This window comes from Pseudopipra pipra, chromosome 21 (assembly GCF_036250125.1).
Source record: "Pseudopipra pipra isolate bDixPip1 chromosome 21, bDixPip1.hap1, whole genome shotgun sequence".
Classification (NCBI taxonomy): Eukaryota; Metazoa; Chordata; class Aves; order Passeriformes; family Pipridae; genus Pseudopipra; species Pseudopipra pipra.
The window spans coordinates 8,411,150-8,436,427 of NC_087569.1; the positions used below are offsets into that span (position 1 = coordinate 8,411,150).

A 25,278-nucleotide genomic window follows, 5' to 3' on the forward strand; every position below is an offset into this window, starting at 1 on the left:
TGTTAATGCCTGTGCCTCTGTGAGCTGCCACTTCTCAGCTCTAATGGGTTGTATAAAGCGGGAGTGTTGAGTTACAGGACCACAGGGGAGAAGGCAGCTAAAGTCACTAAATTTAAAACTGTGGGATCTGAGCCAAGCCTAGAAAGAAGAAAAATGGCCATCAGAAATTGCATCAATCCTCTAACCTAATTTGTCATTTTTGCTTTGTTTTGACACGTGTGCAGCCCTCGCCCCCCTCGGGATGGCGAGCAGCAGTCGGCTCCCTGGGAGGCACTGCAGGCAGGGTGGGGGGCTCTGCTCTCACTGCACCTTATCCTTTGAAATCAAAAACCACAGCGGTGCAGCCGGGGCTGCTACGCCGGGATGTGTTTGGGAAGTCTGTGACCTGACCTCAATGAGGAAGAGATTAGAACTGAGAGACAGGAAAAGCAAACAAGCTCTCCCCCTCGCCAGAGGTGCACCTCCTCCGTTACCAACAGCCAAGCGTGGTGGGTGATGCAGCAGGGTCCTTCCAGGTGCTCCAGCCTCTAAAAAGTGAGAGGAGTTTGGTGGAAGAAGGTCGTGTTGAGGAGGCTCCTGGAGGTTTCAGGGCTGAGCTCAGCCTGGTCACCATCTTGGAGGGTGGCATAAAGCAAAACTCGCCTCAGCTGCAGTGACTCAGCGGCACCAGAATGCTTTGAATGATGTCCTGTCCATCTCCCATCGGACAGACAGACAGACTGTGGTTGCATGTCCGTCTGCCTCGTTCAGCAGGGCATTGTGTTTGATGCATCATCATTGCAGGGGATTAGGAAAACGCAGGCTTTGGCAGAGCCACTCCTGTTGGATGGGAGCCTCTCAGATGCTGTGGTTTCTGTGCTTTAGGTTCCTCATCTGCCTTGCAATGCTTTATTATTACACTGGGGACTTGTCTGCTTCTATGGAGGGTTTGCTGGGTTCAATTTTATAGCTGAAACTGTAAATGAATTCTGGCATCCAGTCTAGCTGTGAATGTGCAGGGAGTAAAGGCATTCAGAGCACAAACCTCGTGCAGAGCATTAGCACTGAACATGCACGTATTATTCACATCAGGATTGCCTGAGAGCGCCAGGCATCGAGTCCAGCCAAGGCAAGAGGCTCAAGTGCATTTTTCTGTTAAGTGCAACTGCTCTTGATGGTCCCTGCTAGTCAAAAAACTTGAAGAAAAAGGGGGGAAAAAAATATCCAGAGCTGCCCTTGGCTCTTAATGGTTTGTCTTGTCTGTCCTGCTGGAGTTGGGAAGCTGTTTCCAATAAGGCAGCGTGAAATAACAGGCATGTGGGGATGGAAGGTCGCTTTACCCCTCTGCACTGATTGTGGGTGGCCATCCAAAGGGGCCTGGGAATTGTTTCATGGAAGACAGAGTGCTCTCTATATGAGACTGTGTAGTTATGTAGAAAGGAAGATTAAAAAAAAAGAGAGGAGGGGGTCCTTTGGCTGCCAGTCTACTCCCCTGCAGAAGGAAAGGCTCACCCTGTTTCTCCTACCCAACGTGGGCTTTAGCTCCATGCCTGACTTTGCAGAGGGAGGGACAGTTGGACCTACCTGCAAGATCAAAGGTACAATTTATTTCTTGCTGTTCTGCTAGTAGCTACTGCTGCATCCAGAGCTGCTGGCAATGGATCATTTTGTAGGATCATCTAAGCTCCAGCTGTGCTCAGCACTCTCTAATTGCCCTCTGGGAATTATTTATACACCTGAAAAATGGACTTTTAAAACAGGTTAAATTTCCACTGTAATGCTTTTGTGTAAGAGGAGACAGGGCTTGTTTTCCTTCTCCTCTTTGTATTTTGTTGCCAAGGTTGTTTCTGTCGTGGCCAAATTCAAAGCTGTTTGGGGCAGGCCAGTAGCTGGTTCTCAACAGTAGTTTGAAATTGTTCTCCTTGACACTTCTCCAGGATAAAATGATTCACTGAGAGAGGTAGTGACTGTGTCTGAGGGAAGGGGAAGGGAAGAAGCCTTTGCTTGGAGGGGCTCTTCCTTGTACCATTTGAGCAGCTTGGCATGCTCCCTGCCTGAGTTACACTTTTGTCATTCTTCCATGAGAAAGGGCGAAAAATTAATGTCCTGCCTTGGAAAACAGGTGGCAGGACAAACAAGATGCTGTCCGTGCTCCTTGCTTTGTGAGGAGGAAACAAATAGCTTAACAGATGCATGGGGGAAGCCACGCTGAATTTAGATCATCATCAACATGAACATTGCCTCATTCAAAAGGACAGAAAACAGACTGACTGATATGAGCTTAGGACTGAGCCATTAAAGTCTGAGACGTGCCACCAGGTCACGGACAAGGTCCTGGAAACGTGAGCCCTGTAGGCATTCAGCCAAAGGAGGACATGTGAAAGAAGCAGAGTACATTAAAAACAAGACAGCAAGAGGAAGACAAGCCAGAGTGGTGTGGTCCTGACAGAGGTTGTGTCTCTCATGCTGACCCCTCTCCTCTTGTTCAGCTCCTGAGTTTTCCTGGTGCTGCTCCTTGGTGGAGTAGATGGGCAGGAGCTTGTCCTGCAGGTGCTCAGCCAGTGCTTCTGCTGGAAGGGAGTATCTGCTTCTCCACTGAGGGATGAAACTCCACCTCAAAGCCTAAAATCAAGAGGCCAAAAAACCTAAGACCAAAGCTGATGCTCTGGAGTACCATGTGGTGGATATTGGGCTTCCATCCTTGCCAAGCTCTCCCTGGTTGGGTAAATGCACTATAGTCATTTTTCTGAGTCTGAAGTCCATGTCAGTAAAACATGGTAATGGTGTTTTCCTTTCCACAAAACTTTTTCTTGTCTTGATTGTGTTGGCCAGGAGCTTCCTGGACAAGTGCCTGTGTGTGAGTGTCCAGGGCCCAGCAGACCTCCAGCCTTGGCTGGACCTCAAGTTCAGTCTGTAATATGCATGTTGTGGAATTACTTATATGCAGTAAAATGTAGGTTCTGGATACAGTCAGGATACTTCCACTTGTGAATAGTGATGCTAATCCTGACATGTTGCTGGTTTTATTATGGACAATAGTTTGTTTGCTTGTTCTTGACCTTGTACTGTAATGCTTCTTATGTAGTTTATAGCAATTTCTTTACCTAGGGTATGTGTGCAACTTCTCAATTAACTTTGAGATTAGTAGGGATTAAAGCAAAAGAATTGTGCCTAGGATTTGGAATTTTTTTATTTAGTGTACCTAACGTGTGTGGAATTAATTTGGGAAGCAGGCACTTGGAGTGTCTCTGTGGAAACCATCCTGGTTTGGTTTTACCAAACCACAGAAGACTCTGTGACTGCAAATACTCTTATGTAATTGTGTCCTTTTGTATCTCTCCTCTGCAGCTCCTTCATTCCCAAGTTCATTAACCATCTCTTCAAGTGCAAACCTATCAGCATGGTGGGTGCAGAACAGGTAAGAACAAGTAGGTGCATTAGCTGTCATGTTTTAAGGCTTTTCAGTTCAAGAAATTGAAATTCATCTCCTACCCCTGCCTATGGATTGGGGTCCTGCTTCTCTGTGAGGAGGAGGTTTGGGAGAGGCAGGGTTTCATCTGTCCCCTGCACATGCAGCTGCTTCCCTGTGGGCTAAGGGAAAAAAAAAAAAAAAGAAAAAGAAGCAAAATCATCCCTAATGGGACCGCCATGAACTTCAAATCAGTGCCTTCAAAGCTGCTTGGGTTTTAGGCATCAAAGATGGTTCTGAGCAGTGTGTGTCTGCAAAATGAAACAGGAGCTTTACATCAAAACCTTCCTCTTCCTTAATGGAAAGCAAATGAGTGAAGCACGGTGCCTGTTCATCTTGTGCGATGAGCAATAACCTAAGAGTGATTAAAGGGAGACTTTTTTAAATAAGCTTCTAAAGTGATTAACCAGCAGTGGGCTTGTGTCTAATGTTAAAAGGTTTTAACATTCCTGTATTGGAATAACAGGCCCAATTTGCTTCTTCAAAGCAGACTGGGAAAGTTTTTTATTAGCCTGATTCCCAGTGAATATATCTCATTAGAAGTGGGACATAGCTTTCTGGGGTTAGGGGTACAGAAGTCTCAGCAGCTGATCTCTGTCTCTCACATAGGACCCCATTTGCCTTCACATCTTTTGAACCCCCTTGGTCACCCACCACTATCTTTCCATGCCAGTTTCTCCCCTGGTGCAAATGTTGCTGGGGAAGAAGCTTTCCTGGCTTTCCCTGTCCTACGCACAGCTTTTCCTGCTGTTTGCTAATAATCATAGTTGAAATCTGGGCACTAGGGTGATATTTACAGAGGTGTTCAGAGTGGGGAATGAGGCCTGTGGGGTTTTGCTTTTTGTGTTTGTCTCTCTGACTTAACAACTCTCTGTCTCAGCGAGCTTTGTTAGTGAGTTAGCCATGCCAGGGACCCGGAATGGATAACAGGGGGAAACAGAGTGAGGGGACAGAGCCTGCGAGGGCTGTGCCTATGGGAAAGGCTGCAGAGTGTGCAGAACTCCTATTAGACATAAGAGACTTTATGTGGGAAAGATATGAATTCCCCAACCGTGGAAATACCTTCCATCTATGGGATCCCTCGTAGACACAGGAATCCAGCTATGCCAGCGTGAGCTGACAGCGGGCTCCAGCATCCTGGGGTGCACAGAGCTGCTCATTTGTGCTGTGGCTTCCTGGCTTCCCAGGATGAGATTGATTGCATTGGTTCTTCTCGTGCAAACCATGAAACAGGCAGCACACAGCAAGGACACGCTGCCGCACATAACGGGGTCCAGATTTGAACCGGCCTGACCTGCCTCTCCTCCTCTGTGCCTCAGTCCTTTGTGTTCAGACTGAATTCCCACATGTGCTGAAGCCAGGCCACAAATGTTCACATTGTTGTGGTGACTGCCAGGGCTTCTGCAGTGCCCATAATGTTATTTGTCCCTCCAGAACGAGCTTCCACTGGCTCCTGAGAGCCCTTTCTGAGGAAATGCACTGGGTGTGCCGACAGCCCAGCCGGCTTTCACACTCGCTGCTGTGTGAATAGATTGTGCTGCTCTTCCTCTATCTTGATTTCAGCTTTCTGTCCTTCGCTGGTCTTGTCTCTTCTTTGTGCAATCAGAGGAGTGCGGTATTTGGGGTAATTTTGCTCTAAGAAGCCCTTAGCCACAGCATTTTGTCATCAGACAGTGCTGCTCTGTCTGGGTTCAATTTTCGTGGCTGCTGCTTATTTATCTGCTGGTCTGGTAATAAACAACATCCAGGCTGTGAATATCAGTGTACCGGTGAGTGCAGGATACTGAGCAGCTCTCATTGTAGCTCTGTTGTGTCACAGTTTTTAAGGAAAAAACCCCAATCAAGTGGTTGAGTAAATGTAGAAAACCTGACACTGTGGGTGGCTGGGTGTGGGGAGAAGCTTGGTGTTAGTTCATTTGCCCTGAGTATCTAAATCATGATACAGCTACAGGTAATCAAGATTGTTTCACTTTATACTGTCAAGGGGAAGGACTGGAAATCCGTGCCTGATGTGCCAGATGTTGGGCTGCCATAAGTTATTTCCAGTCAGCAGAGCAGTGCTCTGTTAAAACCAACCATGGTGCTGATGTGCAGCCATGGGTGATTGTGTCTCCTCGAAGTGTTGTTACATGGGTAAAAGTCCCAAATACCAGGACTTTTTCCAATGTGAGAAGTGTTAAAACTTTTAAGGATATTGGATTATAGCAGCTAATGGATCTTGGTAAAAGGGGCCTGAATAACAGAGTGTGATTAACTGTTGCAGCTGCTGCTGGACACTCACTCTCTGAAGATGGTTCTCCTGGATCTGCCCTCCATTGGGTCCCAAGTGGTGAGGAAGGCTCCTGCCAGCTACACAAAGATAGTGGTGAAAGGCATGACTCGGGCTGAAATGATCCTGAAGGTAACTCAAGACTTTTGATAACCTGCCAGCCAGACTGCTGGACTGGGAATCGGAGCGAGCGAATTCCAGGGGGCCCTTCCCTTGAATGCAGCAATCTGCAATTGCACATGAACGTATGCGAGCGCGTCCGGGTGCGCTGCCAGCTGTTCTGCAGAACTGGCTCACTCGCCTTGGGTTTGCCCCCACTCTCTTTTAGTATCACATTTTGAGTTTTCATCCTCATTTTTCAAGGTAACCAAGGGCTCAAGTTCTGCTTACTAGGAAAGCTGGGGCACCAGGTTCCCTCAGGAGCTTGTGAAAATCAGAGCTAGCATCCGTGTCTGCCTCAGGGCAAGCCCTGGAGTTCAGGTTACTCCAGGCCTTTGTGCAGACTCCGTCACGCAGGGGAGCCAAGCCGTGCTTGAGTCACCTGTTTACTGTCTAGTGCAACAGCCAGTGCAAACATGTCTGGGTTACTGTATTCACCAGAGCCCTTTTTCATTTTCCAGACCTGGTGCCTGGAAAATGACCCAAAAGCAGTGTGTTGTCTTCATAAAAAGTAACAAGCAAAGCAATCTCCCCTTCCCAACTGGTGCTAGAGTAAGAAGTTAGGTTTGGTCTCAGGAGAAGCCACGGGAGCTGTACAGTTGTACCTTCCCGGGTGATGGGATTGTCCCTTGCTCATCAGCAATGCTGTGAAGACATTCCTGTGAGGGAATTAGTGGCACCTGGGGTCAGGCAAGACAGGCAGCTGCCAGCCAGAGCCTCCTGTAAACCTCAGCCAAGGCAAGGGGGGGTGAGGAGCCCAAGCTCTCAGTGTTCCCCTGCTGCTCAGTGTGGCTTTGCTCCCATGCCCAAGGTAATGTCACAGCTGAGTTTGCCTTCTGAATTCAGAAATGAGTTCTCCACTTTCATGCCTTTGGAGTAGGATGACTGAGATGTTAGTAAATATATTAAAATAAGTCTAAATTTTCATAGAAATGACCTGAAGAAAAATACCCTGGTTGTGCTAATGGGAGCAGAGAGGGTCGGTGCCTGTTATATACAGAAACAGATCTTTCCTTGGAGCTTGTATGTGAATCAGAAAAGTAATGGAGTTAATTTGTCTGCCCTTAGCATCCCACTGGCTTCATTGAGATGGAGATGAAAGCAGTACAGGGAGTGCCTGGGGCAGGGAGTGCAGGCTGTGGAGTGCTGCTGTCCCCAGGCTGTGCAGCAGCAGTGGCACTGCTGTGTCAGACATCCCATGCTGGCCCTGCTGCTGCACAAAGCATGTCTGGCACCAAGTGAGGGCTCTGTGTCAGTGTAACTAGAAATCAAGCAGCAATACCCTCATGGCACTGGGTGCTCCACAGAGCCCCCTGGGATCAGTGGGGATGGGGCTGAAGGGTCGTGTGGGGCAGGTTGGTTAATTGTTGTGGCTGAATAGATCCCTTTCAGCCTTGGTAACCCACACACAGCATTTGGGGCTGGTGCCAGCACCAGTCTCTTGGGTTTGGGAGAGAAGAAAAGGCTCTCAGAAGTGCCTGCTCCTGGTGGACCACCAGTGTTTCTGCAGGAAGGTTTCCTTGCAGGAGCCCAGAGCTCACTGGTCATCGTATGCCTCTCTTGCATACAACAATACCACCAATGCAATTATGTGCCCAGGCTTGTACTGGAGCAGCTAATTCAGGAGAAGAATGACTAAGAATCACTGAGCCCGTGGATGGCATGAACAAATTCATTCAGCTGAGCCCCCCAAAGCTCAGATGCAAGAGGGGAGGAGGGTGTCAGGGCGTGCACATCCCGCAGAGCTCTTTCTCTTCTCCTCTGGCCACGGTCTCTGAAGTTCCAGCTTTTCATCTTGGCAGAAGATTTTTACAAGGGCTGTAAATTAAGGATTTATAAGTGTATACATGGCTATGATGTTTCATTGGTCTGAAGTGCAGGGAAAGAAAGAAATGTCTCAGTGACAGAATACAGTGTGGGGTGAGCTGGGTCAATGGAAACATATGGAAATGTTTTTGGAGACAGGGAAGAGTCTGGTCTTGTTCTGTTTCTGCCCTCTGTGTGTGCATGCATTTACACACACACACACACACACACACATTTTTCCCCAAAAAGATGGTTTTGCTGCCCAGCATTACCAAAAGATGTGTTCTCTGTGGAGCTCACTGCTTATGTAAGGGAAGCACACAATGAGGGATCATCTTTCCAGCTTTGAGGCTATTTTGATTTTTTTCCTGACTTCTACCGTTCCTCCTCGGCAGATGTCAGTGAGGGGTTCCCACACAGCATCCCAGTCTCTCCAGAGTGTATGAGAGGAGCTGCACCCAAAGGACAGAGTGGCTGCGTGTGGCCCTGCTCACCCATCGGGTGACGTGTCAGCAGCAGCAGGACTGCAGGGCAGGGAGCTCTGGCCCACTGGGGATGGAGGGAGTGACCACAGAGTGTTGTCCACATTCCCCTGTGACACGCTGCCTGTCCTGCCTCCAGGCAGAAGGGAGTGAGAGGGACACACAGCCAAAGTGAGGGTCTGGACTGCATCCAGGCTGCCTGATCTCTGGGGACTTTCTGAGTGTCACCACCAGTACTCCCTTTGTCCCCTGAGCGACTCCCCAGCTTGTCTTCCCCATGCAACAAGATAAAATCATGATCTTTGACAATATGCCAGTGCCTGCCAGTCCACAGGCCACAGACAAAGTCCTGCTGCTCTCTGAAATATGATGCACAGCCCCTTGGGTCCAAGCACTGTTGTGCTAAAAGAGACCTGTCCTCCTCCCTGCTCCGTATTCTGCTTTTCCTCACTCACCCTTATCTCTCTTACTAGCAGCACGTGCAGCCTCTTTCTTGCTCCTTAAGCATTTTATTCTAGAAGCCAGTCCTGCTGTCACTCCTTGCCCGAGTTGACTGAGCACTGGCTTTAACTCATATTATTTGTCTGATCTCTTTTTTCTCGCCTTGGCAGGTGGTGATGGCTCCACATGAACCCCCAGTTGTGTTTGTTGACAATTACATCAAGCTCCTCGCTGATTGCAGCACTGACACATTCCAGAAGATACTTGACATGAAGGTTAGAATCTGTCCAGAGCTTCTGCTCATCCTTTAGTGCTGCAATGAGATTTTTGGTGACTTTGTTTCAGTAGCAATACAGAGGGGCTTGGGGGTGGGAAAAGCACTGTAAGGCAAGTTTATTCTCTGTGATCTGAAAGTGTGTAGAGTAGAGTTACTGAAGAAAACTGAGCTGCTGAAGAAAAGCTTTTCAGTTCACTTCACATGCTCCTACCTGCTCTGGCTCCTGGGGCTGAGCTCAGTTGTCTCAGCATCATCTGGAGGTCTTTGTGCAGCTCTTGGTGGGTGAACAAGGCTGAGCTTTGAAATGGGCTCTCCTGCAGCTACTGTCACGCACACCCACTTCCAGATCAATGAATTCTCACCTCTCGCTTCTCTGTGCTTTGCTCCTGCAGGGCCTGAAGAGGAGTGAGCAGAGCAGCATGCTGGACCTCTTCCGCCTGCGCCTCCCTGCTCCTCCCCCCGGCGGGGACAGCACCGGCTCCCTGTCACTGAGCACCCCAACACCCGAGCAGGAATCCTCTCGGATACGGAAACTGGAGAAACTCATCAAAAAAAGACTCTGAGCGAGCAGAAGGAAACTCCGCTGCTCAGGACGGGCTGCAGTGAGTGGGAGCAAAGCTCGTCAGGCTTGTGATTTACAGTGTGCTGCTGGAAAACCCGTGTCCCGTCACTCCCCATCCCTGTGATCTCTTAACCATCGAATACTGTGACGCTTTCAGACCAAGGAAGAATCTGACCAAGGTGTTTGTCCTTGGCTTAGCAGGAGCGAAACCCAGGACATTGTCAGGTCCACGTGGTGGAGAAAATAGAGGTATCTGGAAGTCAGGAGCTACAGAAGCAGTTTAGGTGGACTCAGAGAATGTCTGGCTGTGATACACTTGGTGTCACAGCTTTTATCCTGGCTGAGCTCCTGCTGCAGCACTGAGGATTTTGCCTGAGAGTTCTGTGTTACTGCTTACTCCCTGCTGCAGAGCTGTTCCTTTGATAGATTATTTATTAGGGGTGAACCAACCCCGTACCATCACCACCACCAAAAAACCCCAACCCTTTGACAGCTGGGATCCAGGCATCTGCAGCTCCACTGGCTCAATGAGATGCCCAGGAGAGAACCCCAAAGCAGATTTTCCTGCTGCTCCCAGGACAGACACGCACAAAGCACCGTGAAACAGCAAGTCAAATCCTTTTCAGAACAAGGGGAAAGGGCTGAATTAATGCCTTCTGCACCTTGGCAAACCTCCTGCCAGCCCAGCCGGCAGCCTGGGTCGCTGTTACAGTTTAAAGGCCAAACAGGACATCTGCAGAGCCCGGCTCCAGCTGCTTGTTATTTCTCTGGCGTGTGCTGGGCTCGCCCGCTGTCCCCAATGGGAGTTCCCATCCGGCATCTCTCCCTCTCTCCACAAAGAGCCCTTCATGGAGCAAGTGTCAAACAGCACCAGCCCCTCGTTCTCACACCTCCCGGTGTGTCCCGAGCAGGGGTGTGCCCCTTTGGCACCTTCACTGCCCTGCAAGGAGAGGTGCTGGAAATGTTGGCTCTGACTGGGAGCCAGGGCTGCTTCCTGGGACAGGAGCCTTGCACCAGCCTCAGCCTTCAAGGCCCTTCCTCTCCTCCTCGGCTTCTGAGCTTCAGCTTGCACCAGTGCAGAGAGGAGGAGAACCAGGGGTGAAATACTTTGGATAACCCAGGCCCCTCTTCCTGGGGCCCAGCTCCTGGCTCCCAGCCACAAAGCCAGTGTGGAGCAGGGGTGGATGCTTCCTCAAGGAGTCTCCATTCAGGGAGGCATCACCTTGTTGTTAGCACTGCTGGATTTCTTCCCAGATTCCTCTGTACCCTGTTTGGAGGACTTTGAAGGCATATGCCCAAGGATTGAATCCCGTGTGGGTGTAGGGGCAGATCGACCAGTCGTGCCTGTGTTATTTAACTCAAGCTTCACTTGCATGTGCAGGAAAGAGAAGTCCTGTACCAGTTTGGTGAGTGAGGAAAGACCATGTTGTCAGATGCCTTCCTGGGAGGGTCATGTTTCCCACCAGGGCAAGTTTGGGCCTTAGGACTGTATTTATTAGGGGCTGTGTTCACAGGGTTTGTAATACTCACTGCTGCACATCAGGGAGGGGGGATTAGACTCCAGGAATATGAGCTCCATCCACCGAAACCCCGAGTTTCACTGGGTTAAGTGAGGGAGGAAGTGAAAGGAGAAATCCTTGAGTAAGGCAAAACCTGAGCTCATGCTGTTTGTGCATCAAACATGATGCACAGACATGAGCCCTCTTGAGCATAGGCTGCTCCCCGTGGCTATGGGAGAGCAAACTCGGCGCCTGGTTGGTAAAATCCCGTCCTCCCTTTGCACAGCAGCAGGTGAGTGTATGTGAACAGGCAGGATTTGGTCACAGAGTTCAAGCAGAAGGAGTAAACCCACAGAGATGCAACCCTCACCAGTCAGGTTTTGTAATGCTGCTCAGACCCAGCTGCTGCTGCAGCAGGGTGTGCACTAACAAGTACGTTAACAAAACTCTTCAGGGTGTATTTTCAGGGGTCCCCGGGCTTGGCCCTGGCTGTGTGGGAGCTCAGCTGCAGGGCACAGTCCCACCAGAGCAGCAGTAACAGCACCTGTGGGGAGGGACAGCAGTTTCTCATCACTCCAGTTTTACAAACCTGCTGTTGCCTCGTTTATTTCCTCTTCTGATTTCACACTGGGTGACAAAAGAAGGAACGGTTTGAAAGCATGTCAGGGCTCTGAACAGCTGTTCCCCAAGGACAGATTATCTCAAGGTGCATGTGCAGGATGGCTCATGTGTTATCACTTTGCATAGCCAGGGAGGAGGGAACATGGGTTTGCAGAGATTCATTATTCCCAGAGGGGGATGAATAATTTATTTTAGATGAATTTGTCTTTGCTTTTTCTAAGGATAAGGCTCTAACTAAATTATGAATAGCTGAAGACGATGTTGAAGTTATCATTGCGGGTCTTTCCCAAAGGCTTCCCCTGTTTCATTCTCTGCACTTCATTCTGTAGATAAGAGGAAATAAAAGGAGAAATGAATTTTTAGTTTCAGCCTTAGAAGAATGCTACAGGGCTGGGTGTTCAGAGTTCCACTTTTAGAGAGCAAATCCACAGTTTTCTACTTTCATTGTAAGGGTTTTGTGCCCTTGGCTCTTGGATGTTTATCAGATTTGGCAGGTCTCTATGTGTGTGTTTGCTCTTTGGGTTTTACATGTCTGGGGAATAAAGGATGATTATTTGTTTTCTGTATAAAATGCCACTTTTTATGGTTTCGGGCCAAAGTGTAATTCTGGCTGTATGTCGGGGTGTGACACTAAAATGAATTAAATGGTTACTGATGTTCATTGCTGGGTGTTTTCTGTACTGCTGCCACACAGCAAACCCCAGTGGCCGGGACGGACCTCACCCAAAGACACCCCTTCTGTCTGCCTTGCTCGCTCCTGCAGCTCCTCTCTTCTGCCTTTTCCACCCTCTGCCATTCCAGCAGCGTCCGCAGGAGCTCCCCATGTGGGCGGTTCAGCACAACTGACCTTGTGCCCCTAAATAATCACATCATTTCTGGTGACTGTGGCTACGGCAGAGATTTCTGAGACCTCCTCATTTTTCCCTTGAAATTAATTAATAGGTAGTGCCTTTTTCCACGCGCTGCATGACGCTGGAGCCGTTTCTTTCGCTTGGAGAATTAATGACTCATTTGCTTTTCTCCTGCCGGTCCTGCCCCCTCCGCCCTTGGGCAGGAGCAGCCTGCGCCGGGCGACGGGTGTTTATTTCTTTCACCAGATTTACAGCCGGGATTTCGAGCATCCCAGTGACGATGTCCAAGCCTCCACGAGCCTTTCCTTGGCTCGTGGCTCGGCCATCCGTGAGGGCGGTGGCGGCAGGGCTGTAAAAGCTGATCAGACCTCAGCGAGTCCAGCGATGTGCCGTCAGCGTTCATCCCTGCAGCCGGACCACTCCCAGGGCTCCCGTCAGTCCCAGGGCTTGGCAGCTCGCTGTGAGCACAACTCTGTGCCACAGGGAGCGGCCTGGCATTTCCCATCGTTTGGAAATAACTTTCCATCGTTGTCAAATAACGTGGGATCCTCTTGATTTGCTTCTCCCAGTGACGGCCCCCCAGGGTGTCTGTGCTTCAGGTGCTTATCGAGCTGAGCGCTCCTGGCCCGGTGGAAAGTCCTTTATGGAAGGAGGATCTTGATAGGAGACTCTTATCTGCCCTGTCCCACCTGTGCGTGGGCAGGTAAAAAGTAAATAATGTGGACAAACTGGCTGCGATGTACAGACAGAGGAAAAGATTTCCAATGTCATCAGGGATGGCACAGACCGGTACAGTTTGAGAGGCTTTCCAAGAGGGCAGAGTACACATCCTGAAAAGCAGAGCCCCTGTACACAGTGACTCAGTGGTAGGAGAGTTATCAAGCAGTTAAAATTCTGGTTAAACATTCCCTTTTCATCCTGGCAGGCGGATTTGCAGATCTGGATGTTGCTCCCGTGGGAGATCCTCGGGTGGGCAGAGCCCCCACAGCTGCTCAAACACCTCCATTCACCTGCCAAGTCCAGAAATGAGAGCCTGGAAGGGCACAAAAAATTGTCCTTTGTGTCAAGCCATGCCGGAGTGGGAGGTTTTCTGCTGGTAAATAAGGAGGAGAAAGATTTCCAGAAGCCTGTGGAACTCTGCTCATCCCACAGGCACGGCTGGCTGCAGCCTCATGCAGCTCCTCAGGCTCTGAGAGCCCTCTCATTCAGACCCTGATCCCCACAGGAGTGGCTGTGGGGACACCCACAGCCCTTGGAGGTGACTGCTGGAATGTGCCACAAGTTCCCTCCCTTCTTAATTGCACTTAGTGGGTTGTTGGCAGTGCAGGTTTTCACCCAGGAGCTGCACAGCAGCTCTGAAATCATTATTGTGTTCATCTGGAAACTGCTCCAGTGCCTTCTGAGGCGTCTAATTTCATAAAGGGCTTTTATGGGAGATTTTGGAGCCAGGAGTGGTCAGCTTTCCCATTGTTTGCAGAGACCAGCATCTCTTTTTTGGGGATACATTTAAATCAAAAGGAAGAAAACACCTGTCCAGCACATTTGCTCAGACTCCAAAAATCTCAGTCAAAATTTTTAATGTTCTTTTTCTTTCCATCTGCATTTTTCAGCGAAGACAAACAGCCTCATAGTATTTCTTCAAAGGAATGTAAATTCCTTGAGGAAGTCTCCGGAGTTCCCAGCACCGCATAGCTGCAAACCACAGACGCCTACGGCTGAAAGTTCTGCTCTGCTTTTAATTTCGGGGCAGGGAAGGAATTTTTTTTTCAGAGGTTTGGGTTCACTTGTGCTGGGCCCGTCAGGCCAGACTGCTGGTTTCTGCACAGGGGAGTGTTGACTTTGGCCGGCTGCAGACAGTTCTTTCCCTCCACAAGAGTATTCCCCCACCGAATCTGATGACACGGCGCAATTATTTCATTAGGATTTTCCAAAAAAGGTTCCCTCGGTCTCCTCTAGTGCTAGAAAGGCCTTTTCCTTCTGTTCTCTTATTTCGGCTTCGGCAGCTTTGCCTGAAAAATGCAATTAGAGAAGGCAGCGCTGCTGCCTGAGTCTGAGTCCCTGGGAGGGGGGAGTGAGAAAGCGCAGCCTGAAGGGAAAACTTTGGGGGTTTAACCAGGCTGCTAAAACCTCCTGCAGACCCCTGCTGTTGGGGAAAGCACCACTGGAGGTGGGGACAGCCCAGCAGGGTCTGGCAGCTCAGGAAAGGGCTCAGGAAAGGGCAAGGCATTGGGACAGTTGGACCAGGGATGTGTTGGGGCTGGTTTCACAGAATCACAGAATCGGGTAGGTTGGAAAAAATCTCTTGAGATCATCGAGGCCAGCCTCTGAACACCACCTTGTCACTGGCATTGAGTGCCACGTCCGGTCCTCCCTTAAACACCTCATGGGACGGTTACCCCCCCCACCTCCCTGGGCAGCCCGTTCCAATGCCTAATTCCACACGGCTGGGGACGGAGCGATGAGGCAGGGATGCAGGACGGGTACGGGGATGGAGGCACCGGGAGGGCAGGGACACTGGGAAGACAGGGGAGCACGAGGAGAACGGGGGCTCCGGGAAGACCGGTAGAACTGGGAGGACAGGGGGGGCAAACTGGAAGACGAGGGGAAGCGGGAGCACAGGGAGAACCCAGTACACCGGTGGGACGGGGGCACCGGTGGGACACGGGGACACCGGTGGGATCCGGGCCGGGGCCCGCCCCGCCCCTGCCGTGTCCCCGCCCCGGCCCCGCGGCCGCCCCGCCCGCCGCCGCCGCCCGGGCGCAGCCGGCGCAGGGAGCGGAGCGGCGGGACCGGCGGGCAGGGGCCGGGCCGGGGCAGGGACCGGCGGCTCCGCCATGGTGGGGCGGCTCAGCCTGCGGGAGGTGCCCGACCTCCCGGACATGAGGAAGCGGGGCGACTCCGGGCTCGACAGCCCCGACTCCGGGCTGCCCCCCAGCCCCGGGCCCGCGCCCCCACCCTGGCTCCTCTCCTCGGGCAGCCCCGACCGCGCCGCCGCCAACGGGCTGCCGGAGCCCGACCCGCCCGCGCCCTCCGCCGCGGTGAGTACCGGCCCGGCCGCCCTCGCTGTGTCCCGGGGCCGCCGGACCCTCCCGCCGGGGCCGCGGGCAGGTGCCGGGCCCCCGGGGAGCGGAGGAGCCGCTGCCCCTCGCACCCCGCCGGGATGCACCGCCCGGGACCCCGCGCTGTCGGCCCCGGCCGCGCTCCGGGCCCCGCAGCATCCCGTGGGAAAAGGGGGGTGGAAGCCCGCGGGGGTTACCGGCGGGTCGGCGTGGGAATGGGTTGGGAATAACCGCCCCTGGTTTCCCTCCTTTTCACCGGCCTCTCCGGCCGCTTTCGTATCCCTTAAGAGACCTGCACCGGGAGGGATCCTGCCCGGAACCGGGGTCGCGTCAGGGATCCCTTTTACAATGCCTCCAGCTCTGGGGTTGGTTCTTGGTGCAAGGGAATCCCTGTCCCTCCTGCCCCAGGTCGGGGTTGGGACAGGTTTGCAATATATCTTTGAAAATCCCTGCAGAAAGTGAGCTCCCGTTGTTCCACAGTGACCCAGAGTAGGAAGTTTGTGTATAAACTTTGGTTTCAGTTAATAGTATCAGATAGATATGTGCTGGTTTTTTACCAAATGGGTTTTGGATGTGAACGCTGAGCTGTTGTTACAAGTACTTTGGAAACTGCAGATTTAGAGGGAAAATCCCTTTTCTACAGGGGTGCTGCTGTGAGATTGCAAAAGGCCATAGGAGAATTGTGTGTTGAACCAGAGATGCTCACAGCCCCCTTGCCTCTCGTTAGTAAGCACATGTGCAGAGGTGGCTTCAAAACCACAAGCCGGTTGGGTTCCTTCCCTTTGGGGCCACTTTGGGCTGTGGGACGTTGCCGGGCCGGTGTCGGCTCATGGCTCGGGGTGTCCAGGAGAGGAGCACAGGGAAAGTCCATGAATCACCGCTCAGTGGGAATGAGTTAATCCTTCCCCACATGCTGTGTGTGAATTAGGTTGGGTTTAATGCCTTCAAATAGGAGCCAGGGCGTAGCTGTGAAAGGAGGAGGTTGCTCACGGGAGATGCCCTGCGATGGTTCCCTGCCGCAGTCTGTCCGTGGGTGTATCGGATGAATCCGGCAAGGAGGGAGCTCTCATACACCCATGTAATGTTAGCTACAAACTGAGCATGGGCTCATGCAGGGAACAGACTATAGTTCATGCTGCAGAAGCTGTGCTGCGTTGAGGGGTTGTGCTCCTCTCCTGTTTCCCGGAGTGGCTCCTCTGAATTAAGCTCCCAGAGTTAGGACCTTGCCTTCAAACATGCCCCTTGCCATCTCTTGGATGCTGTAGACCAGTGTGGATTCAGGCCTGTGGGATGCACCTGTAGGCACCTCTTGGACTAGCAGATCCTCCTGCACATAAATGTGAACCTCAACAGCTCCGTACCAAGGGATAAATAAATGTCTTTTATTGAGAATACACTGAATTGTAACATAAAACTTTTGCATTTTTTGCAGAATTCCGTGTTCTCCCCCAGCCCTGTTCTCTCCAGCTGCCCTCCAAGATTGTGTCCCTTATCCTTTGGCGAAGGAGTTGAGTTTGACCCTTTACCACCAAAGGAAATAAGGTAAATACTGTGTTACAGTCATCTCATTTTGAAGGAGTTACAGGAGATAGCACGTAAAGGAGCAGTTAGGCCTTATCAGTGCCTGTGAGTCAAGTTAATTTATTTGCAGAGCTATTGTTCACCGCAGCTGTACATTCCTGGACCTGGACATTTGTACAGGCTGAAGGAGTGTTCAGCCTCTTTTAATCCCACCCATATGGTTGGGTTTGGTTTTTTTTTTTTCCAGGAAGACTTTCTTGTATTTTATTTTCCTGCTTTGATTTCCTTACACTGCTCCAAAGTTGCCTTTCAACTGATTAACCAGAAGGTAATCATGAGGGAAGAGCTTCAAAGTTCTTTCTAGGACTGTTTTATTAGAGGAAAGGAATTTTGCTCTTGTAACCTCATGGTTTGATAATAAGCACTTTCTATCTTAACAGCTGTGGCTGGTTGTGTGAAATAAAAGGAAAGGTAATATTCAGAGGAGTGCATAATTATTTTTTTTAATGCACTGCATCGCTTCACAGCCTGTGAATTATTCCTTTGAACATCATGATTTGCAGTAATGAGAAATGAAGGCTCCCAGTTGATGACTGTGCAAGCAGAGGTAGGCTGATAAAATCAAACGGAAGCCTAATGCAGGGGAGGGTAGGAAGAATTATGTCCTGGTGTGGGGAAGGAGCCTGTGCTCTGGCTGGAACTGGAGGCAGTTAGCACTGTGAAAAAGCCAACACAGAGTTGTCACAGTGTGAAGGAGATGAAAACTTTCTGTTGCAGTCCAGGCACAGGGGATTTTCCCACCAGCAGAGATTGGTGTGCAAAGTGAAGTATTTTCCTGTCAGTTGAATCTTCACAAGTTTGTCTTCAGAGAGTGCCCCGTGGTGGGAGTGATAGCAAAGAACTCCCACGTGACTCCTGGCAGAGCAAAACTGAGAAGATAACGTGTGCTTCCATGGACTTGGCACTCCGAGGAGTCAGGATGTTTATGTGCAAAGCCTAAATGTGGATCTAGGCCCCTGGGTTTAGGAATCTGAAGGAGGTTTGTAGATTCACAGGGCTCAGGGTTAAAATGATGTACCCAAGGACTGAGAAGGCGTTTGTTAGTGCTGGCAGCTGGGCTGAACAGTGACAGTTCTGGGTGTGCTGCTAACGTAAGGCAAATGTGTGAGTAAGACACCAGCAGGCGTTTCTTGCGTGGTGTGGCAGGTTCAGGGCTGAGGAGCCACCCTGGTGCTGTGCTGCAGAAAACACACCCTGCTGCTGCAGAGCCGAGCTCACACACGTGCCTCTCGCGTTTCAGGTACACGTCCTCCGTGAGATACGACTCGGAGAAGCACTTCATCGACGACGTCTACATGCCCGTGGGCTTGAGCGTGTCCTCCTGCAGCCAGACGGTGATCTGCGTCCCCAACTGCACGTGGCGCAGCTACAAGTCAGAGGTGCACTTCGAGCCCCGCAACAAGCCCCGGCGCTTCACCAGCACCACCATCATCTACCCGAAGCACGCCAAGACTGTGTACACCACCACGCTGGATTACAACTGCCGCAAGACCACGCGGCGGTTCCTGTCCAGCATAGAGCTGGAGACCTCGGAGTGCCTCGGGAACGACTGTGTCCTGGATGGTTGCTGACTGCCGGCCTCCTCCCTTGCTCTGATCCATCCCGGCCCCACCTAACGTACTGTGCTAACTCCACTAAGCTAAAGCGGGTACAGACCCTCCCTCCCAGCTCTAAATTCCTGCTTTAAGCATCAGAGCGGCCCGAAACGCGGTTTTCTTGTGGGAACATAACTTAGTAAGGGACTTGTTTCTTCGCCTCCAAAGCTGTGAGTTCCCTCCCCTTCCCCGCAGTGCAGTAATCAGGTGAAAATAACGGGAGGTATTTTACCAGAGGAAAAGCTGACAGGTAAGAAAGAACGTGGAATAGTGCCTGGCAGAATTTGTGCCCCATTTGATGCTTTGGGGTGATGCGCAAAAATAAGGGCAGTTCACTCTCTTGCAGAGAATCTACCCGGTCATTTGGTTGCAGGTAGCCAGAGCTGTCAGTCATTTCAGTTCAGATCGCGAGAGTGCTTTCTCTAGAAGGACCATCTCCTGGAAATTCCTGGAAAAAGCTAACAGAAAAATCCAGAATTCTGAATTTAACAGGTACAAAAGCACTATCACATGGCATTCATGTCTTGGTTGAAGGTGTAAATTGGAAAGAAGAGGAATTCTGAGTAGCTCAGGAGATAAACTGCTTTTGCAGCTTCAGGCAAATTCGGGCGATTCCAATTCTTTGGATGAACAGCGCGAGGTATCCTCTGTTCTTACAACTTCAGCAGCGCAGTTGTCCGTGCAACACACATTTGTGTGAGTGTAGCAGGACTTGTACCAAAGATTAAAATTATCCAGGCCAAAAATCGTCCCCGTGTTGTTGGAGAGTCGGGCCTTGACAATGCGGAGGTGGAAAAACCGCAAGTGCCTTGTTTTTACCGACAGGGAACTGTCTGCTCTGAGGGAGCTCTAACCAGGCAAGTTTCGGATAATGTTTACACAGGGACCTAGAATGGCAAAGGAGGTGCTGGGATGGGGTGTGAGACGCTGGCGGGGGTTGTGAGGAGGTCGATGGCAGCAAAGGACGGGCAGGTTTTTAGCGTGTAGCGAAATCCAGGGCTGTAGCTCTGCTTCCCATTGAGCTTCTCTGTGTCCTCGCTGGACTTTGGTATCCGGGATGTCACTGGAGTGGGGTAGCCTGTCTGTAGGTGCTGAATAACCCCTCCAGTCCCAAGTGCATGCTGATTTGGGGACCAAAGGGAATAGCTTCAGGCTCCATGAACGTCTGTCTGGATGTTGTGTACGTTAGTTTATCGTGTGCTTTGATGGAAATAAGACGGAGGGGTTTCCTTCTTCTCCCAGATTTTTTTTCCCTGTACTGATGGAGCGCAGTGTAGTGTGGAGAGCATCTGCTTTGGGGGGCATGGGTTACATGGGGAGCAGTTGCCCGGAAACACCTGGTCGGCTTGTCTTAGCTGGGCGCAGCTTTTCCACGTGTTCCAAAACTCCTCTGAGGTGTGGGTCACTCTGTGGTGCAACACCAGTCCTGGAGCTGCTTTTAAGGAGGACTTAGGTAGTGCATGGCCCCAAGGGTGAGTTTTGTCAGTGGTGAGTTAAACCTCGGGAGCCTGTTCTTGAGCTGTGTTTGTGCAAGTGCGATGAGTAGTGTGGAAGTGCAATCCAGGGAACAGAAACGATTTGGGAGAAGAAGAATGCAGCAGGAAGGAAGCCTTCAGTTTGTGTGGTTTGGGTTGGTTTTTTTCGTTGTTGTTGTTGTTGTCATGGTTTTTTACTTATTTATTAGCTCAGAACAGAACATCCTTAACCTTTGGTACTTGCCTCTGAGATCCCAAACCAGCTCCAGGACAGAGGACACAGTCAGGTAGGCAGCGCTCCGGAGTTAAGAGCAGCACGATGTTGTTATTAAACATGTTGGTTTCAGACTACAGTATGGAGGAGATGTGTCTTAAGTTCATGTTGCAATTCCCCCCTAAATGTTGCCCCAGGATGTACTTGTGGTGCAACGGAAGGCACAGCTCACCCCGGAGCGTGCGGGGTTTCCGACGGACAGAATCCCCTGTGGGAAAGCTGTTGCACCGTTGTTTTGCTGTTCCTTGTACCTTGCTCCAGAAACATCTGGTTGGACACGGGACACTGGAAGGACGTGGACCCTGAATTGCTCTGACAACGCTCTTCCAGTGAATTCATTTGCAGGAGGTCTAAGAGGAGGTGGTTTAAAGTTGTAATCATTAGTTGTCCCTAGTTAGAAACAAAAGGACCCTTAGGCTATAAAGCACCTGATTTTTATAAAGCAAGCAAACTTAAATATGTATCTCTTAAACATATTTTAATTGGTAGAGATACCTTTTAAATTATTTATGTTCCAACATTTGCAAAGCTCTGATTAGCTCTGTGCAAGTGTTCTGATGTCTGTGATGTTTCTCACCCCCTCCTTCTGACTTTCAATTTGTCTTTTACTTCATTGGTAATAAATGATCTGAAAACCATCCTGTGGGGAAGTCTCTTTATTTTTCATTCAAAGCTTTTCAGTGTTTATTGTGGTAGTTACTTAGAAATAAATACATAATATGTCTTGCCAATCCCAGCTCCCCTCCTTTCTCTTCTATCATGTGTTACTGTTGTTTACATATTCTGGGAGGGTGTTTCCTATATAAAACTCTCTATATTAAAAAAAAACCCAAACCAATGCCAAATGTTGTGGCTTTGTCAGTTTAGTAAGACACTGATTAAGTGCTTTGAAGACAGCTGAAAATCCTCTCCAGTACGTGTTTGAGCCATTCATCTGGTACAGTTTTATTTTTAAAGAGAGTTTCTGGTATGGATTTCAGCATATCCTACAAGTGAAGAACTAATCCCTTTCAAATATAACACGTATTTAACCGGGGGGGAATTTATTTTTAAAATGTCGATGCTCAAATGCTACGTTAATAAACACAGCATAAAAATAAGACTGAAATGTGTTGCACATTAAACTTTACAGAAACAAAATAGAAGGTTATAAACTATTGTGTTGAGAGAAACGCTGTGGTGTTTTTCTGGATGCTTAATCTGTTCTCCCAACCTTTCTGAATTTGCAGGCGTGCTGATTTGTTAGTGACTCCGGCAGGGTAGGAGCGGATGCAATTGAACATCAGTTAATTAATTCCTAATGGGATTTTTTTTGCTTACTTTTTATTGTTCATCTGGTTATCTGCCTTCGAAAAGCTCCAGAGTTGCACGTAATGACATTATTGGAATCTGGGGAGCTGTGAAGCCGCTGCTCCTGCGAAAGGCTGGGCGAGCATTTGGGTATCCTGCAGTGCTTAAAGTATTAAACGGGGGAAAAGCCAAATATAAACATCAATTCTGGATAAAAGAGTCTATTGGAAGAGCCATTAAGAAGAAACTTTTTAAAATCGCAACAGTGTCTTTCAGGGGGGTTTCAGGGAAACTTTCTCTCCTTTCACACCTAACTTCCAAATACTTCCCTTAGCGTGGCCTGGGCTGTTTTCCTCAAGTATTGTCATAACACTCTGTATGAAAGTTCCTTTACTATGAGAATTTGAAGTAGGGAAGTAAAAGGCAGCTGACTGCTGGACATAATTTTTAATTCATATTGTCCAAATGGGCTTCTGGTTGCTACCTAGATATGCCAAGGATAACCCTGTTATGGATGTGCTCCATTTTTCTTGTACATCTGTAGTGCTTCTCCACAACATCGCATCTGAGGGTCTGATACAATGAATTTTTATTAAGAAGTGGAATACTGCTGCATCTAACAACTGGATCACAAGCCAGGAGGAGAGGGCTGGATTCCCATCCCGACTTTGCAGCTTGCTCAGAGTGAGGTAAGTCCGTGTGCCTGCAAATCATTTCAGCCTCCAGACAAGGTGTCTGGTCCCTCAGCTGCCTACAAACCAGCAGTGGACAATGGGAATACCTGGAAAGCCCAGGTGTAATGCAGTGAGTATTATTTTGAAATAAACTAACACCAGTAACTAGAGATACTCCAGGACAAACAGGCAGCGTGGAAAGGAGCACTTTTAATTGCTGGGAGCAATCTGAGTTGCACCCCTGTTTTAAAGAACAGGTTGGTTTGTTTCTACAATATAAATGATCTAGACAGTGAGTAGTCAGTACGAAGCTACTGAAGGCGTTGAGATTTTTGGGTGGCACCACTGGTGCAGCTCAGAGGCTGTGCCAGCTCGTTCAGGACCAGTTCAACACTCGCTTTTCCAGGGAATAACTGCAGCAATCTTCCGTAGCTGCTGTGTGGTGGCTGGGATGGAGCGATGGGGAATGCCTGGCAGCTGGGCATGGGCTCAGCAGGGTGGATACACAACTCCCACCATTTCCTTCTGTTCACCTCACAGACACTCAGCCTTTCCTCCTCTGCTTTGGGATCCTCAGGAATCCCGTCCCATCAAAGGCTTTCGTTAAGCTGAGCTGAAAGACCTTCCTCTGCTTGACTAGAATCCAAAATGGTGGAAGTTGATGCCACGACCTTTCTTATTTCTGCATCTTCCTGATTCTCCTCTGCAGTACCTTGGGCTGAGTCAGGGTTCCTCTTGGGACTTGGGATTTTAAGCACTGGAGGGGAGTGGGCCCGCTGCTTTCTGCTTTTTTTATCTGTTAAAGTGATAAGTGCTGTTAGCAAAACTGTAAGCAGTGCCTCTGAGGCTCTCCTGCTTATTTCATAAAAAGAATGATGAGAAAACTGCTTGCTGTGCGTTCATGTGGCCATTAATAAGAAACCAAATCTACAGGAAAATATTAATGGCCCAAAAATCTTATTTTAAGTGGGAAATATATATTTTTCCAATTGGCTAACTTAGCGATTCTCACACCTGTAAAATGTATTTATGGAGGCTGTTAATGCATTAATAGCACTTCTGCAATGGCATCAAGTTCACTGGGCTTGCCTGACTCTATTTAGGCAGGAAATTGATTCTTAGTTGTTGGGGATTTTTTTAAGCTGTTATCCATTAATGCAGCAAGCCATGTGATTTTTTTTTTTTTTTTAATAGTACAATTTCTGGAAACTCTCAGGCACCTTTTGTACTAAGATACTGGAAGTGAATGGAAGTATTCCTTAACATGGAAGGAATTACATGGAAATTAGCCTCCCCTCTCTGTAGTTTTAACAACCACTCACCCCCACTGATGGGAACTTAGAGCAGGGCCGTGACTCACACCCCTGGAACGGTGAATATTTAAACAAATATACTGTAGCTCACCAAAAGAAAACCACTAAATATTTACAGCATCCCAAATCTCAGGCAGTTTATGAAATTTCCTACTTCCTGACAGATGCCTTATGCCTCCTACTGCTTATGCGGCGTAGTTACACACACTCAGTATTTTTTTTTTTGATAGATTTGTAGCTACATGTGAAACTATGTGTATAAACGGGCTACGGGTTCAGTAAAAGGTTTTAAAGAACCATCGGTGGTTTCCTGGGAAGGGCTGTTTTTTTTCTCTCCAGCTCACCTGCCCTCATGGTGGTGATGGTGGTGGTGGTGGTGGTGCTTCCTTGTGGTGGCTTCTTTCTCCGTGGTGGCTTCGTGCCAGCCCTGGGTGGTGGAGGGGGTCCTGGGCAGCCCCTTTCCCTCCACTGCCTGCCCATACCACTCTCCTGGCCACAGGGACCTGCAGCCACCCTGGCATGGCCTCCCAGAGCTGACATCAAGCCTGGAATGCAGCAGGGGAAGGGAGGTCAGCAGCCCTGGCACGGCCTGTCTGTGACCCCTCTCCATCTTCCTTCCCCTCAGTGCCCTCCCCCTCCACCTCTCCTCAGGTTTTGCCCTTCCATCTTCCCCCTACCTCAGTGCCTTCTCCCTCCACCTCCTTCCCACGCCTTTCCCTTCCACCTCACCTTTTCCCTTCATCTCTCCTACTGCCGGGTACATGAGACCCAGTTCCTGAGGCAGCAACAGCTCTCCCGAGGTTTTTGGGGCTGGTGCACCCTCAGGCCTCCTGCCCTTGCTGTGTGTGGTGGTGGGAAGTGCTGCAACACCTTCACAGTGAGGGAGATCAGCACATCTCCTTCAGAGGTGAACCCGGACGAAAACCATGGGAACTCCAGGAACAGCTGCTAAGGCAACTCTCCTCTTGTTTGTCATTCTCTCCCTGGGAATAATACGTGGTTTAATCCTCTTTGGGTGTCTTCTTGCCCTCCCTGCCTCTTCCCTTCTCTCCTTCTCATCTCTTTAGACGTGAAGCTTGGCAGGCGCTGGCGGTTGCACTCGGACAGGTTATGATGGAATCAGGCTCCCACAGGCTGCTCCCACGGCTGATCCCGCTCCGACTGTCGATAATGGTCTGATTCCATGGCATCAGCAGCAGGGGTTCTCACTGATGGTAATTGCTGATGCTGTACTGCAGCCAGAAGGTCCCCCAAAGCCTGCATGTGGATAAAAGGGATGGTGACACAGGGCAAAAGACAAGGAAAACGACAACGGCAGTGATGGGATGTAAATAATTCATCCAGACTGACAAGTGAGTGTGATATTTTTGGAGAACAGCTGAGGGAAGGGGATTACTTGTTGTTAATGACAAGTGGGGGTTGTCATTAATTTTATTATGATAAAACCTGACTTGCCAGCCAAAATTAGAGCCCGGTGGGAGTGGCTGAGCTACACACAAAGAAAACATTCTGACAGCTCCTCACTGGAATAGCAGGATGGATAGGAACAATGTTCTCCTGGTTAACCTGCCCTTTCTGCTGCTGCAGGAGGCCAGGAGGATG

The 25,278-nt window shown here is 49.8% G+C and overlaps 2 protein-coding genes across 3 annotated transcripts in view; both read left to right on the top strand.

The window, feature by feature from the left end:
- Positions 1-12,225, top strand: part of VPS53 (VPS53 subunit of GARP complex) — a 64,322-nt gene extending 52,097 nt beyond the window's left edge. Inside the window, exons 19-22 of one of the 2 annotated variants that reach the window (XM_064677966.1) lie at positions 3,328-3,397; positions 5,712-5,849; positions 8,776-8,880; positions 9,275-12,225. In XM_064677966.1, the coding sequence (XP_064534036.1) occupies positions 3,328-3,397; positions 5,712-5,849; positions 8,776-8,880; positions 9,275-9,445 (484 nt within the window). In that variant the 3' untranslated portion in view covers positions 9,446-12,225. The remainder of the gene's footprint in view (positions 1-3,327; positions 3,398-5,711; positions 5,850-8,775; positions 8,881-9,274) is intronic. The other variant, XM_064677965.1, reaches the window with a different exon arrangement.
- A 2,932-nt stretch (positions 12,226-15,157) lies between these two features.
- Positions 15,158-21,037, top strand: RFLNB (refilin B). The gene is made up of 3 exons (XM_064677971.1): positions 15,158-15,453; positions 16,907-17,016; positions 18,296-21,037. Exons 1-3 carry the CDS (start codon positions 15,250-15,252, stop codon positions 18,624-18,626), a joined length of 645 nt encoding a protein of 214 aa, XP_064534041.1. The 5' UTR covers positions 15,158-15,249; the 3' UTR covers positions 18,627-21,037.
- The last annotated feature ends 4,241 nt before the right edge of the window (positions 21,038-25,278 follow it).